Source organism: Pleurodeles waltl, chromosome 6, assembly GCF_031143425.1.
Source record: "Pleurodeles waltl isolate 20211129_DDA chromosome 6, aPleWal1.hap1.20221129, whole genome shotgun sequence".
NCBI classification, from domain to species: Eukaryota; Metazoa; Chordata; class Amphibia; order Caudata; family Salamandridae; genus Pleurodeles; species Pleurodeles waltl.
Window position 1 is genome coordinate 99,984,712 of NC_090445.1, and position 16,596 is coordinate 100,001,307.

At 46.4% G+C, this 16,596-nt stretch overlaps 1 protein-coding gene across 1 annotated transcript in view; it reads right to left on the reverse strand.

Moving 5' to 3' along the window:
* The window catches only part of LOC138299287 (melanoregulin-like), an 83,547-nt gene that overhangs the window by 4,743 nt on the left and 62,208 nt on the right, over nucleotides 1-16,596 (reverse strand). The window contains exon 4 of the mRNA XM_069237447.1: nucleotides 4,623-4,786. Coding sequence (XP_069093548.1) covers nucleotides 4,623-4,786 — 164 coding nt within the window. The remainder of the gene's footprint in view (nucleotides 1-4,622; nucleotides 4,787-16,596) is intronic.

Genomic DNA, 16,596 nt, shown 5'->3' on the forward strand with positions numbered 1-16,596 from the left:
TGTGAGTGATAGGCTGTCTTGGATTGTGGTGGGCTATTTAAGTCTGAAATGGTCTCCTTCAGTTTGTGGTGGGATCTCTCAGTCTGTGGTGGGTTCTCTCAATAAATGCTGGGCTCCTTGGTCTGTGACTGATTAACTCAGTATGTGATGTACTCCCTCAGTCTGTGATAGACTCCTTCTATCTGTGGTCACTGACTTGGTCCATGAGGGGCTTTTTGAGTCTGTGATTAACCTTTTCACACTATTATGGGCCCCCTCAGTCTGAGATGGGCTACATTTAGTCTGTGATGGACTTCCGCAGTATGTGCTAAACTTGCTCAGTCAAAGGTGGCCTCCCATAGTATATGCTGACTTCTATTAGTGATGGGGTCCCTACTTCTGTGATGGGTTCCCTCATTCAGAGATGGGTTCCTTCACTTTGTGCTGGGCACCCTAATATCTGCTGGACTCTTTCAGTCTTTGATAGGCTCCCTCAGTCAAAGCTGGGTTCCCTCAGTCTGTTCTCGGTCTGAAGTGGGCTCCTTTAGACTGTTTCATGGCCAGAGATTCTTCAATTTACGCTGTCATGTGTTGTGGACTTTCTGATCATGTACTGGGCTCCCTAATCTGTTGATGGAGACCTCAGTGACAGTGTACTCTGAACAGTGCTACCCCCATTTTTCAGTCTTTGTGTGTTCTGGACTGCCCTAGTCTGGGTTTTGCTCACACGTGTAGCGTCCAGAACATGGGATCCTTGAATCTGTGCTGGAGTAGTGCTTGCTCAGGCTGTACACAGGTCAGAATTCCTCAGCCTGTGCTCGGTCAAAGCTCCTTCAGTGTTTTCAGGTCTTAGGACAGACTGTGCTGTGGACTAGCGCCCCCCACTCCCGTCAAACAAAGTGTTAAAGTTAGAACTTCCTTAGTCTGTACTGAGGTTAGGGCTCCCTCAGTCTGTGCTGGAGACGTGGCTTCCTTTCAGTTGTCAGGTCTTCTTCAGTCTGTGCTGTACTCTCTCAGTCATAGTTTACAGCTCCCTAAGTCTGTATTGGATCATGGCTTTATTGGTCTGTTCTGGGTCAGGGGCCCCTTCGTGTCTGCTGGGATAAGGACTCCAACTGTCTATGTTGGGGTCAGCACTTCCTCTGTACTGGGGTCAGAACTTTGGTCTCTGCTAGAGCCAGCAATCCATCAGTCTTCTCTGGCAGTAGGCGATTGTGGCTACCTCAATCTGGGACTGGACTTCCTGAGACTGTTCCGCTTTCCTAGTGTAGGGTAGTTCAGCCTTCCTCAGTATTCGGTTTGGGTATGGATTTCATTAATCTGGTATGAATCCCAGTGTAGGGTAGTTCAGGCTCCATCAGTCTTCCCTAGGTCAAGGCACTCTCAGTCTGAACTATGGTCAAGGCTCCGTTAGTCAGCACTCAGTTCAAGGCTCTCTCAGTCTGTGTTGGTGTCAATACTCTATCACAAAAGCACAAGGAATGCCAGAAGCACACATATTGTGAGTGCAACAGACACATACTAAGCGCCGCGTTTGTGCCGCTTTTTGACACAAAAACAGCATAAACTTACAAAATACAACTGTATTTTTGTAAATTTGCGTCGTTTTTGCATCAAAAAGCGGCGCTAATGCGGCCCTAAAAAAGTATAAATATGGGCCTAAATATGCAACACTAAATGTTCAAGATAGGCACTTGCAGCAGTGGTGGTCTCTGGACATTTCATCCTTTTGGTTAGGTTCAGCCAACTAGTGCATGCACTGTCTTTTGTGAAACATATGTGGCTTACCAAGAACATAGAGGGGCTAGGAGCACCCCCCCAATTGCTTACCATTGGCTGCCTTTCCTTGTCATTCATATTTGGCTGCTTCATATTCATGTTTCAGGAGGTTAATCTTGCGTTTGTCCCTCCCATGGAGCAAAGCCTCTTTATAAACTCTTTGACTGGCTGGCATCGCTACTCCCAGGGCTTACTTTTCAAGCAATACTTCTCTTTCTTTTGTTTGAAGCACTCTATGTGAGTGTGTGTGTTTTTGAGCTGTCTACCTCACGTACGTCTCTCTCCTTGCACTCCGTGTTGTTCTCTGTCCCCTGACTACCTCTACGCACCCCCACCTCTTGTGCTTACCTGGGTGCTTCTCCCCATTACCCCACCCAACTGTGGCCAATGTATTGCTTTCCTATGACCCTGTGTTACTTTTTCTTCTGCCATTCCCCCAATACAGCTTTCGCTTCCCCTCCGGTGTTGCACTGCTGTTCTCCTTCACCCTCTCCCATGATGCTTCACCATTCGCTCCTCACCATCCCTTGTGCTGCTACGCTGTTTGCCCACCACCCTTTCCCATGTTGCTTTGCTGTTTCACCCAACCTCCCCCATATTGCTCTGCGCCTATGTCGTTTTGTAAGTGCACACGTGCGTGGTGCACACGTCTAAAAAATGATGTGGGCTGCGGCATTACATTCTTTTTTTGTATACTTTAGCCACACTGTATAGCATTCCAGATGCTGTGGAGGGTGGCTAAAAACCATCACGAAGGCGAGACATATTGGCTTTGCCACAGCTTCTAACTGGAAGGGGCTCCTGCTCTTTGAAGAGGGATGCGGCTTTCTGATAGAGAGTGTTTGGAGCATGCAGCTTGAGCTAACGTTAGAATGAGAGCATTCACATTATGGGGGTCATTCTGACTTTGACGGGCGGCGGAGGCCGCCCGCCAAAGTCCCGCTGGCAGAATACCGCTGCGCGGTCAAAAGACCGCCACGGTAATTCTGAGTTTCCCGCTGGGCTGGCGGGCGACCGCCAGAAGGCCGCCCGCCAGCCCAGCAGGAAACCCCCTTCCATGAGGATGCCGGCTCCGAATGGAGCCGGCGGAGTGGAAGGGGTGCGACGGGTGCAGTTGCACCCGTCGCGATTTTCAGTGTCTGCTTGGCAGACACTGAAAATCTTGGTGGGGCCCTGTTAGGGGGCCCCTGCAGTGCCCTGCAGTGCATGGGCACTGCAGGGGCCCCCAGGGGCCCCACGACACCCGTTACCGCCAGCCAGGTTCTGGCGGTCAAAACCGCCAGAACCAGGCTGGCGGTAAGGGGGTCGGAATCCCCATGGCGGCGCTGCTTGCAGCGCCGCCATGGAGGATTCCCTTGGGCAGCGGGAAACCGGCGGGACTCCGTTTCCGTTTCCCGTTTCTGACCGCGGCTGTACCGCCGCGGTCAGAATGCCCATGGGAGCACCGCCAGCCTGTTGGCGGTGCTCCCGCGGTCGTTGGCCCTGGCGGTCCATGACCGCCAGGGTCAGAATGACCCCCTATATGTTTTTCCACACCTCTGGTTATCAGTCGATGCTATACTAGTTTGTTTATCCTGCCTTCCACACTATTTACTTGTTTTCATTTTAATGTCTGCATTTCGCTTGCCATTTGCATGCAGGGGCAGCCCCTCCACTATGACGGAGGAGCGTCACCCTGCTGCTGAAAGCAGAAAAATAAAGGGATAATAAAAGTATTTTATTATCCTTTAATTTTTGTGCTTTCATAGGGCGGGGCCACCATCCTCCAAGTCGACAAGTGGAGGAGGAGTGGTGGTGCGCATCTAAACGCGCATGTCAGTGTGGGCAGCCGTCCGGCGCTGGCCAAACTGACATGCTCACTTAGAACTCTCCGCCTGGCTGTATTTTACAGCTGGGTAGAGACCAAGAGCGCTCCCTACATGAGCGGCATGTCTACCCACTAAGGCCAATTCCGGCACTTTTTTCATGCAGTGTAACGGCATCAGAGAAGCGTCTGGATTGGTTGGGGAGGGACGAAGAAAACAAGAGGTGGCTGAAGTGGGAGCGGCGGAACACTGAGGTGGCAGGTAAGTTTTTTTTTAAAATGACTGTCCCCTGCGCCCCCTGCTCTGTGCGCTGCTCCCCTCCCCCACCCCTTCCTGGCAGCAGCCGTGACTGTTTGAATGTCTGCTATTGGATTTCTGCTCAATTACATTCAGAGGCTCCCATGCATTTATCTGAAATGAACCTCTTTTTAACTTAAGCTGCTCGTGATTCGAAGTCAGAGGGCGAGACCTCCCATTCAGAAATAGACACCCACATTTAGAGAGGACCTCGGAGGTCAAAGGTCAAGAGAAGCATCCTGGTTGGAGAGTAACATACTCGTAGTCATACCAGAGAGAGTGAGGGGACACATTGAGAGAGGAGAGAGAGAGATGGGAAGCGAGGGAGAGACAGACACACCCCATTGAAACACTTCGGGGGGGGAGACTCATATCGAAAGAGATAGGAGTAAAGAGAAAGAAATAGAGAGAAAGGTATAGTGAGAGGGAGACAGAAAAAAGGATAAGGAAGAAGGAAAGGAAACAGAAAGAAAGAGAAAGAGGGACCTCAATTGAGAGAGGGAGGGAGAGATTGAGAGCGAGACTCACATTGACAGAGGAAAAAGACAGAATGGAGCAGTGAGGCCCACACTCTGAGGGAGGGACCTGTAATAAGCGAGGGATGTATGGGGACGAAGCGAGGGAGCAGGGGAAGTAGAGAGAGACAGATAGAGAGAGACTCATCCATGGTGAGTAAGCACGTGGTAGACACAGACAGCCAGGGAGACCGCAGCAGTAAGAGAGACATGTTTGGTACAGATGTAAGCCCTGGGGGTGGCTCACCAGCACGAAGAGGTATCTCTCGGGGGGGCTGGAGTGCTGCTCGAACATACTCGTCTCCTGTGAGAGGACAGTCAGGAGGCGTATGGCCTCGGTCGGGTTCTTCAGGCTCTTGTAGGGGGTGTTGGAGGTCACCGTCAGCAGGGCATCTGCCTCGTTACTGAAGCCTAAAAACAAGAGACGGTCTCTGTGTCAACAAACATACAGAGCTGCAGTGTCTCAGAAACGTTTCTGGTGGTAGCTAAACACGGGTCCAGAAGCCTGACTTCTGAGTTTTATCTGCAGATATCTGGCTTGGGAAAGTTTAATCTCTGATGAGTTGACCTGATCTCTACACGCTGAAAAGAAACATTCCCAGTTTGAACACTGGTAACTTTCATGGTGGGCCCTGGTTATTATGCATCATTTTGGGATACCTCTGTGTACAGTGAATGACTAGTCTGTACTTCCATGTGGCCCTATTGAGGCTCAAATCCAGAGTTACACTAAAGTTAAAGCTATATTTTCACTATGCAGTGCTTTTTAGATCTGGCCTTTGACACGGTTTTAGTCTAGTCCTATCAGACTAGGATTTGTATTAAAAAACATACATAATGCACATAAATAGTGAGCGTTTTGGTCAATGGGCTCCATCAGTTGGTCTGTTAAAATGTCATTCACATTTTGTGCCCACCTACCAAAGCATAGTGCACGGGGCAGTGAGTCAACTTACTCTACCCACTGGTTCCATTCACTTTGAGTGACCACAGGAATCATGGGTACATTGCTCATATCCACCTAAAAATAGTTCAAAGGGTGTTTTATTTATTTTTTATATTAACTTTAAGTACTGGCTATTTGTTAGTCCCCACATCAGCTGCCCTGTCAGAATGTGATTTGTTTTACATTTCCTTAATAAAGTTGATGTTATAAAATGTTTAAGTGGCATTGTAACACCGCAGCTGACTGCAACTTGAATGCTTGGTTAGGTAATGATTTATTCTTGTTTCCTTCAAAAATAATAATAATAAAACACATGGCACAACGGGAATCCTTATCATTTAATGAATATCAATAGTGAAACAGCCATACCAGTAAACAGGTTTTAATTTTAAATATATAATCGCAAGAATATAGCAGCCACGTTTAAGTGCCTGGATATATGGCTGCACATATTTTCTTCTTTTTTTGGTACATATGCTTACAATAACAATGCACAAAAATACTACAGCAGCTTGCAAAGGCCAGCTGTATTGGCTTGGTCAATGCTTGTTTACTAATGAATCTAGCTCGGAGGAAGACGCCTTTCATAAACTGCTGCCCTGTCATGAGACAAGAAAGCTTATCATGTACCAAGCTCAGCTATTATGATTTGTTTTGAGAATTGCATTTTATTGGGGTTATTTATTGAGTGCAAGCCTAGTCACAGACCATCAGAATACAACAGGGTATAGTGCCAACAAGTGAGGCTAGAGAGATGATGATACTCGGGATAATAGGAGCTTACAAATGAGATCAAAGTGTTTAGAAATTAGATCAGAAACAAAGGCACTTAACAGTTATCAAACAATTCGTGGTAAGTTAGTTAATAGCTCAGCTACCACATGACTCACTGGTTTATCTCAGGGCAGCAGCCCATTTGTAGTGGGTCTGAAAGAGTTGCCTCAACTTTGCCCTTCTCCCTTTATGCATTGCCTCCCTCCAAAGTTTGATGGTAGCTGGACAGTCACACAGAAGACGCCTCCCTCCAGACTGGTGTATCTATATAAGGACAGGACCTACTGTGAAGCCTACTGTGAAGATTGCTTTTTGGACCATTCACTGCTACCTCCCTGACGATAGCAGTAAAAGTGTTCCACATCAAGAATCCAAACTGCTCTGCTGTGTCTACCTTGTATGTCCTCAATGGTCTGTTGTAAGACCACCTTCTATGCTCTCAGTGGCTTGTGTTAGACCACCTTGTATGCCATCAGTGGCTTGTGTTAGACTCAAGGGGCCTCAAACCCGACTGTCCTGCCTATACATATATATAGCACTATACAAAAGAAGTGGAATTCGAAGTGTTAATCTTTTACAATTTGTCAAAGGAGTTTAGGATCACTGTTCGTTGGGTTAATTACCTTCCACCAATTTTGAAAACAAATTGACGTATTTTTTTCTTTCTTTATTAGACTATGGTAAGAATGAGTAAACAATCAATTAAACCCTGGATATACAGAAAAACTGTTTATTTCAGATAAACAAATGTTTGGTAACGCTTTCCAATTATAATCAGCAAGTACAGGGCAAGCAATTGATAATAAGAGAGCAGGAGGTTGAATTATAAAAGCACACCAAGGAATAACAAGCAGCAAATCATGAGATATTTAGATTTTTATAGTCCCTGGGAAATTCGACTTTTTGGCTTGGTAAAAATACATTTAGAGGCCCATTATCAGGGTGTTTTCTTGGGTGTGATTATTTCTGCCTTCATCTCACTCCACCACTTAGCATATGACTAATAGTGTAAAACGCTGCGCACCCAAGAGCTTTTACTGCCTATCAAGACCCATCACTCGTCTCCTTCACAAAACTTCTTTGGAATTTACACAAGGATCCCACAGAATTGAATCCTGTTTACCACAGTCCACCTTATCTGTGTGACTATTTGTGGATCCGGGATTGTCGCCCATCATTCTTTTAAACATTGCATACATGTGTACTCAGGAACAATGGGGTTTTATATAACTATAATGCTCTGGCGATGGTCTTCAACATTGGTTGTTATTGGTCCAAAACATTGATTGGCCTTTAGATATAAAAGTCTAAAAATCTCACTTGTTGTGCTACTAATTACAATAGTTGTGTCTTTGTGTGGTTTTTATATTTCAACTCACCTGGTCTCTCTTGTCATAAATTGTAAGTGCTGTATTTACCTATTCTTTATATGAGGTTGCTTGGTACTATGTCTCACACTAGATTAATTATTCCATGCAGGCACTTTATTGTATATGGTTTGGCATCAGTGCCCAAAATCTTTTTTCTCATGAAAGAAACTGTTTTTATGTAGGCAGAGTCTAACTCAACGTTCACTCATCCACAGAGTCCAAAGAAAATACATTTTTTTTTGTTCTGAAAATTGGTAGAGGTTAATTAAGTCATCAAGAAAAGTATTCTTAAACTCTAAAACTCCCCCATCAACTCCTAAAGATTAACCCTTGTGTCTGAGCACTGTCTACCCTACTTAAGGTCTGTGAAACTACAGAGATTAGACACGCACTAGGGCCCATATTTATACTTTCTTAGCGCCACATTTGTGTCATTTTTTGACGCAAAAGCAGCGCAAACTTACAAAATACAATTTTATTTTGTAAGTTTGCGCCGATTTTGCGTCACAAAACGACGCAAATGCGGCGCTAAAAAAGGATAAATATCGGCCTAGGTACCCACCGACGAGGATCTCAGAAGCAATAGTGTTTTATCCAGAGGCGTCCTCCTGCAAATGCTTATCATGGATTTGAGGGAACTTTGCGGCATTAGTGAATGAACTATGAAGTGAATACGGACATTTGGTTCAGTGCCAGTGGCTTGCACGGTTAGTGAGCTCAGTGATGGATAGGATGCACCTCGAGACAGCATTGCACTAAATACTTATTTTCGGTTGCTTCCCATACCTCCTTCCAGTCATGACATGCTTCTTGGCCTAACTACAACAGCCATTATAGGCCTTGCATTTAATGGCCTCTAGCCTATTCCATTATCAAGAGAGACCAGGGCGAAAAAGCTGCAAAGCCTGAGGCCCAGCATGAAGGAGCTGCCGCAAGTCCTGGCCAGTCATAGTCAATTTAGACAGCGCCCTTGTCTGCCAGAAAAGCGTTTCTTCCTTTTACTTTTCAGGAAACAGCGGCCCATTAAGTCGCAGAAAGCAGTAGGCCGCTGGTCGGGTCCCTTGTCACGGAGTTGGCAGGACGGAGGCGCCAATTTACAAGTATTACAACGAGTTTCTCCTTGAGTAGGCATCAAGGGCCCCCAGTCGGCCTCGTCCCGCTACTGTGCCCCGGCATCTGCCCCAGCTGTCAGCGTGCCCCGCGAGGTCCTAAATCCATCTCGTTAGGTCAGCGGTGCACCTGTCCCGCCGCCCCCGGGACCGTGACTGGCACTTCACCGAGCCCTGACCGTGGGCCAGATGCAACCGTAGCCGCCGGCTCGCCTTACAGGGCGGCCGGCCCGCTGCCAGAAGCCGCTGACGACCGGGGCTGTTTACTCAACACAGGCCCGGGCCACGGATTGTGACAAGGCCGGCGGCATGCGAGAGAGGCACAACTCGCCCTTTTAACCCCTGCCCGCCGCTTACCAGCCACCAAGCGCCTAAAGGTGACTGGATGAAGCGGCTACCTCGTAAACAACCGCTCGTAGCCCTGCCGCCGTCTGCTGCCGGCGTTATGTGAATGACATTGTTAGCACTTCTCAGCAGCTCTGTTCTACTTGTGAATGACAGTACCAGCACTTCTCCGCGGGTCTGCTATGCTTGCATCGGGCAATGCTAGCACTTCTCAGCAGCCCTGCTATAGTTGTACCAGGCAGTATCAGCACTTCTCAGGAGATCTGATATACCTGTACTTGGTACAAATCTGCAGCACTTGTAATGGGTAGTTCCAGCACCTCTCAACAGTTCTTCTATGCAGCTATTGGACTGCAGCTGCGCTTCTCAGCAGCTCTGCTATACAATAACTCGGCAGTAGATGTACTTCTCAGCAGCTTACTGTAGAAGGGAGAGTAGCAACACTTCTCGTCATTACTACTGTATTATAAGAGAAAGTACCTGCACTTCTCAGCAGCTCCGCTATAGTTGTACTAGGCAGTATCAGCACTTCTCAATAGATCTGCTAAACTTGTATTGGGTACAAATCTGCAGCACTTGTAATGGGTAGTTCCAGCACCTCTCAGAAGCTCTTCTATGCAGCTATTGGACAGCAGCTGCGCTTCTCAGCAGCTCTGCTATACATTAACTCGGCAGTAGATGTACTTCTCAGCAGCTTACTGTAGAAGGGAGAGTAGCAACACTTCTCGTCATTACTACTGTATTATAAGAGAAAGTACCTGCACTTCTCAGCAGCTCTGCTGTAGTTGTACTAGGCAGTATCAGCACTTCTCAATAGATCTGCTAAACTTGTATTGGGTACAAATCTGCAGCACTTGTAATGGGTAGTTCCAGCACCTCTCAGAAGCTCTTCTATGCAGCTATTGGACAGCAGCTGCGCTTCTCAGCAGCTCTGCTATACATTAACTCGGCAGTAGATGTACTTCTCAGCAGCTTACTGTAGAAGGGAGAGTAGCAACACTTCTCATCATTACTACTGTATTATAAGAGAAAGTACCTGCACTTCTCAGCAGCTCCGCTATAGTTGTACTAGGCAGTATCAGCACTTCTCAGTACATTTGCTATGCTTGTACTGGGTACGAATCTGCTGCCCTTGCAATGGGTAGTTCCAGCACCTCTCAGCAGCTCTCCTATGCAGCTACTGGGCAGTAGCTGCGCTTCTCAGCAGCTCTGCTATACATTTACTCGGCAGTAGATGCACTTCTCAGCAGCTTACTGTAGAACGGAGAGTAGCAACACTTCTCATCACTGCTCAGCAGCTCTGCTATAGTTGTAGTAGGCAGTATCAGTAGATCTACTATACTGGTATTGGGTAGTAAATGCACTTCTTAGCAAATCTGCTGTACTTGTAATGGGTAGTTCCAGCAATTCCCAGCACCCTGCTATATAAGGGAGAGTAGCAGCGCTTCTCAGTAGCACTGCTGTATTATTAGGGAGAGTGGTGGCACTTCGCAGCAGCTGTGCTATACTTGTATTAGGCAGTACCAGCACTTCTCGGCAGATCTGCAGCTCTTGAAATGGGCAGTACTTGCATTTCTCAGCCAATTTTCTATACTTATAAAGGACAATACTCAATTCTCAGCCACTTTGTTATACTTATAAAGGACAGTACTCTCTTCTCAGCCACTTTGCTATAATTATAAAGGACAGTACTCACTCCTCAGTCACTTTGTTATACTTATAAAGGACAGTACTCTCTTCTCAGCCACTTTGCTATAATTATAAAGGACAGTACTCACTTCTCAGTCACTTTGTTATACTTATAAAGGACAGTACTCTCTTCTCAGCCACTTTGCTATAATTATATAGGACAGTACTCACTTCTCAGTCACTTTGCTATACTTATAAAGGACAGTACTCTCTTCTCAGCCACTTTGCTATAATTATAAAGGACAGTACTCACTTCTCAGTCACTTTGTTATACTTATAAAGGACAGTACTCTCTTCTCAGCCACTTTGCTATAATTATAAAGGACAGTACTCACTTCTCAGTCACTTTGTTATACTTATAAAGGACAGTACTCTCTTCTCAGCCACTTTGCTATAATTATATAGGACAGTACTCACTTCTCAGTCACTTTGCTATACTTATAAAGGACAGTACTCTCTTCTCAGCCACTTTGCTATAATTATAAAGGACAGTACTCACTTCTCAGTCACTTTGTTATACTTATAAAGGACAGTACTCTCTTCTCAGCCACTTTGCTATAATTATAAAGGACAGTACTCACTTCTCAGTCACTTTGTTATACTTATAAAGGACAGTACTCTCTTCTCAGCCACTTTGCTATAATTATATAGGACAGTACTCACTTCTCAGTCACTTTGCTATACTTATAAAGGACAGTACCCACTTCTCAGTCACTTTGCTACACTATTTTGAACCTATTGCCAGCACTCCCCAGCTGCACTGATACTTGAAAAGGATAGTACCATCACGTCTCAGCAACTCTGTTGCACTTGCAATGGACACTACCAGCACTTCTTGGACGCCCTGTTATGCTTGTAAGGGACAGTAACCAAACTTCTCAGCAGCCTTGCAATACTTATAATGGGCAGTAGATACATTTTTCAGCTACTTTGCCATACTTAATACGCACAGTGCCATTGCTTCTCAGCCACTTAGCTACACCGTGGATGACACTGTTATCAGCACTTCTTGGAAGCGCTGGTATATTTTCGAGGGACAATACTAGCACTTCTAAGGAAATTACCTGCACTTGCAAAGGACAGAATCATCACATCTCAACAAATCTTCTGCTGTTGTAATAGGCAATGGCAGCACCTTTAAGCAGCTCTGCTATACTTGTATTGGGCACGACCAGCACCTCTCAGCAGATCTGCTGCTCTTGAAATGTGCAGTAGCTGCATTCTAAGCAGCTCTGTTACAAAAGGTAATACTAACACTTCTCATCAGCTCCGTTATACTGATATCCAGCAAACAGCTGGAAAGATGATGCGCCACCAAGGGCACTTCCAACAGAGCAGCCTTCAAGACCTCCCTCAACTCCTACCACCACCTATAGAGGGCAACGAAGACAGCCCTAGCTGCACGCATCTAAACCAGCACCAACAACAGCAAGGAACTTTTCAACATTGTTCAAGAATTCTCCAACCCAGCTGCCAGCGAAAACAACGTCATACCCTCACAAGACCTGTGTGACAACCTTGCCGACTTCTTCCATGACAAGATCGCAACCATATACAGAAACTTCAAATCCCAACCTACTCAAAGGACTTCCTCAACAGATCTGCCTCCACCGCACCTAACATTAACCACCGAATGATCACCTGGAACCACTTTTCCACCCAGGACACTACCTCAATCATGAAATCTATCTACTCGGGAGCTCTCACAGACCTATGGCCAAATCACATCTTCAGCCTTGGAAACCAGAGGCTCAACCAGGAACTTCACCACCCTGCTCAACACCTCAATCCCCACAGCAACATTTCCCGACACCTGGAAACACACCGAAGTCAGGCCACTATTCAAAAACCCCTCTGCCGACCCTGCCAACCTCAAAAACTACTGTCCAATCTCTCTGCTCCCATTCCCAGCCAAGGTACTGGAACAATCTATCAACGTGAAACTCATGACACACCTGGAGAAGAACCAGCTACTCAATGCCTTACAATCAGGCTTCCACAGCAATCACAGCACCAAGACCGCCCTGATCGTGGCCACCGACATCAGAATCCTCCTTGACCGAGGAGAAACAGCAGTTCTGATCCTCCTTGACCTCTCAGCAGCCTTCAACACAAAATCCCACCACACACTGATCGAAAGACTCCACCAGATCGGCATCCCAGGGGACACACTCAGATGGATTACTTCCTTCCTTACCGGTAGAACACAGAGGGTCCGTCTACCATCTTTCACCTCTTGACCCAAGGATATTGTTTGTGGTGTCCCCCAGGGCTCATCCCTCAGCCCCAAACTCTTCAACACATACTTTACCACGTGGACCAACATCATCACAGCTCACGGTCTCAACATAATATCCTACCCTGATGACACCCAGCTCATCCTTTCTCTCACCGATGACCCTACCACCACCAAGACCAGCTTCCACAGATGCATGACAAGCATCACAGACTGGGTGAAGAACAATTGCCTGAAACTGAACACAGACAAGACAGAAGTTCTAATCTTTGGAAACAACAACTACCCATGGAATGACTCCTGGCCATCAAACCTAGGACTCACACTCGCCGACCATGGCAGGAACCTCGGAATCATCGAACACAAGCTCACCATGAAGTAACAGATCCACTCTGTCTCCTCCATCCACTTCCTCACTGTGTGCATGCAGTGTAAGATCTTCAAGTGGCTAGCCCTACACACGAGATGCAGCATGAGACAGGTCCTAATTACCAGCTGACTGGACTTTGGCCACACTCTCCATGTAAGAATCACAGCATACCTCCTACAGAGACTTCAGACCATACAAAACGCCACAGCTGAACTCATCTTCGACCTCCCCCAATGAACCCACATCACACCCCACCTCAGGCAATTTCACTGGCTCCCCTTACAGAAGAGATACCTATTCAAGCTACTGACCCACGTACACACCCCTCTACACAACCAAGGACCCACCTACATTAATCACCGCCAGAACTTCCACCAACTGTCGAGAAAACTATGCTCTGTTCCCCTATCACTTGCCAACACTCCCTTCATCTACCGAAGCAGATATGGAGAACGCTCCTTTTCCTTCATTGCAGCAAAGACCTGGAAGAGCCTCGCAACATAGCTCCAGACCATCACCTCACTCCTGGAATTCTAAAGGGCCTTCAAGATCTGGCTGTTTGACTGAGCCTTTTTTTGGACCTGCAAGCGCCTGGAACCCTATCGGGTGACTAGCAGTGCTTTATAAATCCTGATTCATTGACTGATTGTTTCATCAACAGGTTGATTGATTATGGACACTAACGGCATTTCTCAGCACCTCTACTATATTTATTATAAAGAGAAGCAGCACTTTTCAGCAGCCAAGTTGTACTTGTAAGGGACAGTAGTTACTCTTCTCAGCAGCTTTGAAATAAAATGGGCAGTAACTGCATTTCTCGGCAGCTTTACTGTACTTATTTGGGGGCTTTGCCTGCATTGCTCAGCAGATTAGGGTATTTTTCTGTTGGCAGCAGTCCTCTGTAGGCACCAGTAAATGACACTTCGAAGACACTTCAGTATCAGAGCGGCGTTTAGAACCGTCACAACAGTTCCTAACAGGGCTAATTTAGTTTTACTGGCACAACAGCAGCATCTCCCAGCACGCGTGGCCGAGGTAAGGCCTTGCGGTGCCACCGCTAGGTGGCACCAAATTACAAGAAAAGCCCACAAGAGTCTTATTTGTGGACAGGAAGTGCTCCAGTAGAAACTGACATTCTACCTGCAGCCCCACTGGTGTTGCTCTCTCTGTTCACACTTGCTCCACATACTTTAACCTCAAACAAGAATATCTTTATTAATGGGATTAAAACCCCCCCTCCCCCAACCACCACCATAACCCAGCTATTGCACTGGGATGTGTCTCCATCGGAAAAAGTCACACCGTGTGTCCGTGGCTACAATCAGGTGTGAAGGAAGCGATTTGGTAAGTCTCCATGACAAAGGCTGTGGGTGCCTGACACGGACTTACAGAGAACTGCGGCAGAGCCCCACTAGGCCGGGTTGGGGAGCAGAGAGGCACCAGACACTACTGCCCTCATTCATTTTCACCCCTCCCCATCATGCGACCGGCTGTGCTGTGTCCCGCGGCCTTTAACAGACCGCACCAGGGTGATGCCAAGCGAAGCACGCCACCGGAAGAGCGTCATCGCGACACGGATGCAGCGCCGATAAGCTGGAGGGCTTCTACTGCTGGAAACTTGGAAGGCTGCGAGGCTGGGAATATGTCAGACAGCTGACCAGCTGCATGGTTTTTTTCTACTGCACCCACATGATGAACATTTATGGAAGTGCTGTGAAGTTGCTTATCTGAACTCGGTATTGTTGTTTAAAGGTGGCGGACTTCTCTATAAAACAAATATCGTTGCTATAGCCAGTACAAAAAAATGCAGGAGTTTCCACCTGGATACAATCACGTGATACAACTGGAGGCCCATGGCTAGCATTGAAGTATAATAATGGCTTCTTTTTCTTTTGTGGGTGTGTGCCCACAAGGGGCTGGGGACAGTCGGAGTGCAGTGTGAGGCCTCTTTGTCAGAGTTGTAGTCCCCTGACTGGGTGTCAGATGGCCAGGCAGCCCCAATTCATCCCAAATTGGTTCTCATACTGAAAAAGCAGAGTTTGTATTTCATGCAGTAAGAAGGTGAACAAATTATGTTTGAATGCAGTTGTTAGGAAACAAGTGCCTAATAAGGCCACTGTGTTTTAAGCTGAGTGTAACAGATCTATTTGTGTCTTAAGTGCAGTGAATAGATGGTGGCACATTATCAGCACACGATGGACCACACTGCAGGTGTAACAACATACTGCAGCAAGAAAGTTCTTATCATGCCTTGTTTACAACATTCGTCTGCTTGTAATGGTTCCAGACAAACATGGACATGGACAAGCTAGCCTTCCCAATCAAAGCGTCAGGATTTCAGGGTAATGGTGTATCATTCTAGACCAATGGGAGCCTGAGACTTTCGGTTTACCATGCTGCAAAGGCCTGGGTTGGGAGAGGATTGGCATGTGACTAATTCTGCTCCTAGTGCATTGCTGGTCTTTCCGAGCTGGGAAACCTCACAATTGCAGGCTTGCTTGGAGCTGGACAGCTTCTCTGGCAGTGGAAGAGATTACAGCACCATGCATGCTATTGCTTCCTCCAACCCAAGCTTCCCACGTGAATATTGTTATTAAAATCTTTGTTTAAAAAACTGTTGTAATCACAAGAGTATAGTAGGACATAGCATCACGAGTAAGAACATTTTTATTTACTTTGTTAAAAACGAAGTATTTAATATTTATGTTTGGTACTAAACTAACAAAATATTACTAGAATGTCAAAAATTGATATTATATACAACAAAATTGCATAAAACATAAAGATTGCACTGTATCAGGTTCATGGGGTTCTGCTGGCAGAAGAAGGTGTGGTGTGTAGGGGCACTGGAAAGCAATGTGTTCATGAGAGAGCCTCATAAAACCTGTGTGACGGAGTGCTGTCTATGCAGCCTTTGACATCATAAAGAAGGGTAGTGAGCGGATGTTTGATTTTCGACAGGTTTGGATATATTGAAGAAACACTACTCAAGGCCTGCTGGTTAGTTTATTACGAGAAGTGGGACTGTCTCCAAATATATTGGTCATAGAAGGGAGACTATGTTGTTCACGGGTCAATCTGTTCTGAAGTCATGAAAAGTTGAAACATTTCCTGCTTGGCGTTTGACAAAATTCAAAGTTATTAAATTTGCATAAGTCTTGTCTTTGAATGGTAGTGATTGATGTAGCCGTAGTGTGTTGCACTGCACCACTTTGTAAATTTGTTGCAGCGATTTCGGCCTCATTGTACCACATTAGCGTAAAAAGAATTACGCTAATGTGGCGCAAGGAGGCACTGGGGGCTCTTAAATCTGGCCCTAAGTGTTTTTTTCCTCGGTCTGGTCTTTGTTCATGTTAGTTTGGCCAGCTATTGTGACATGGCA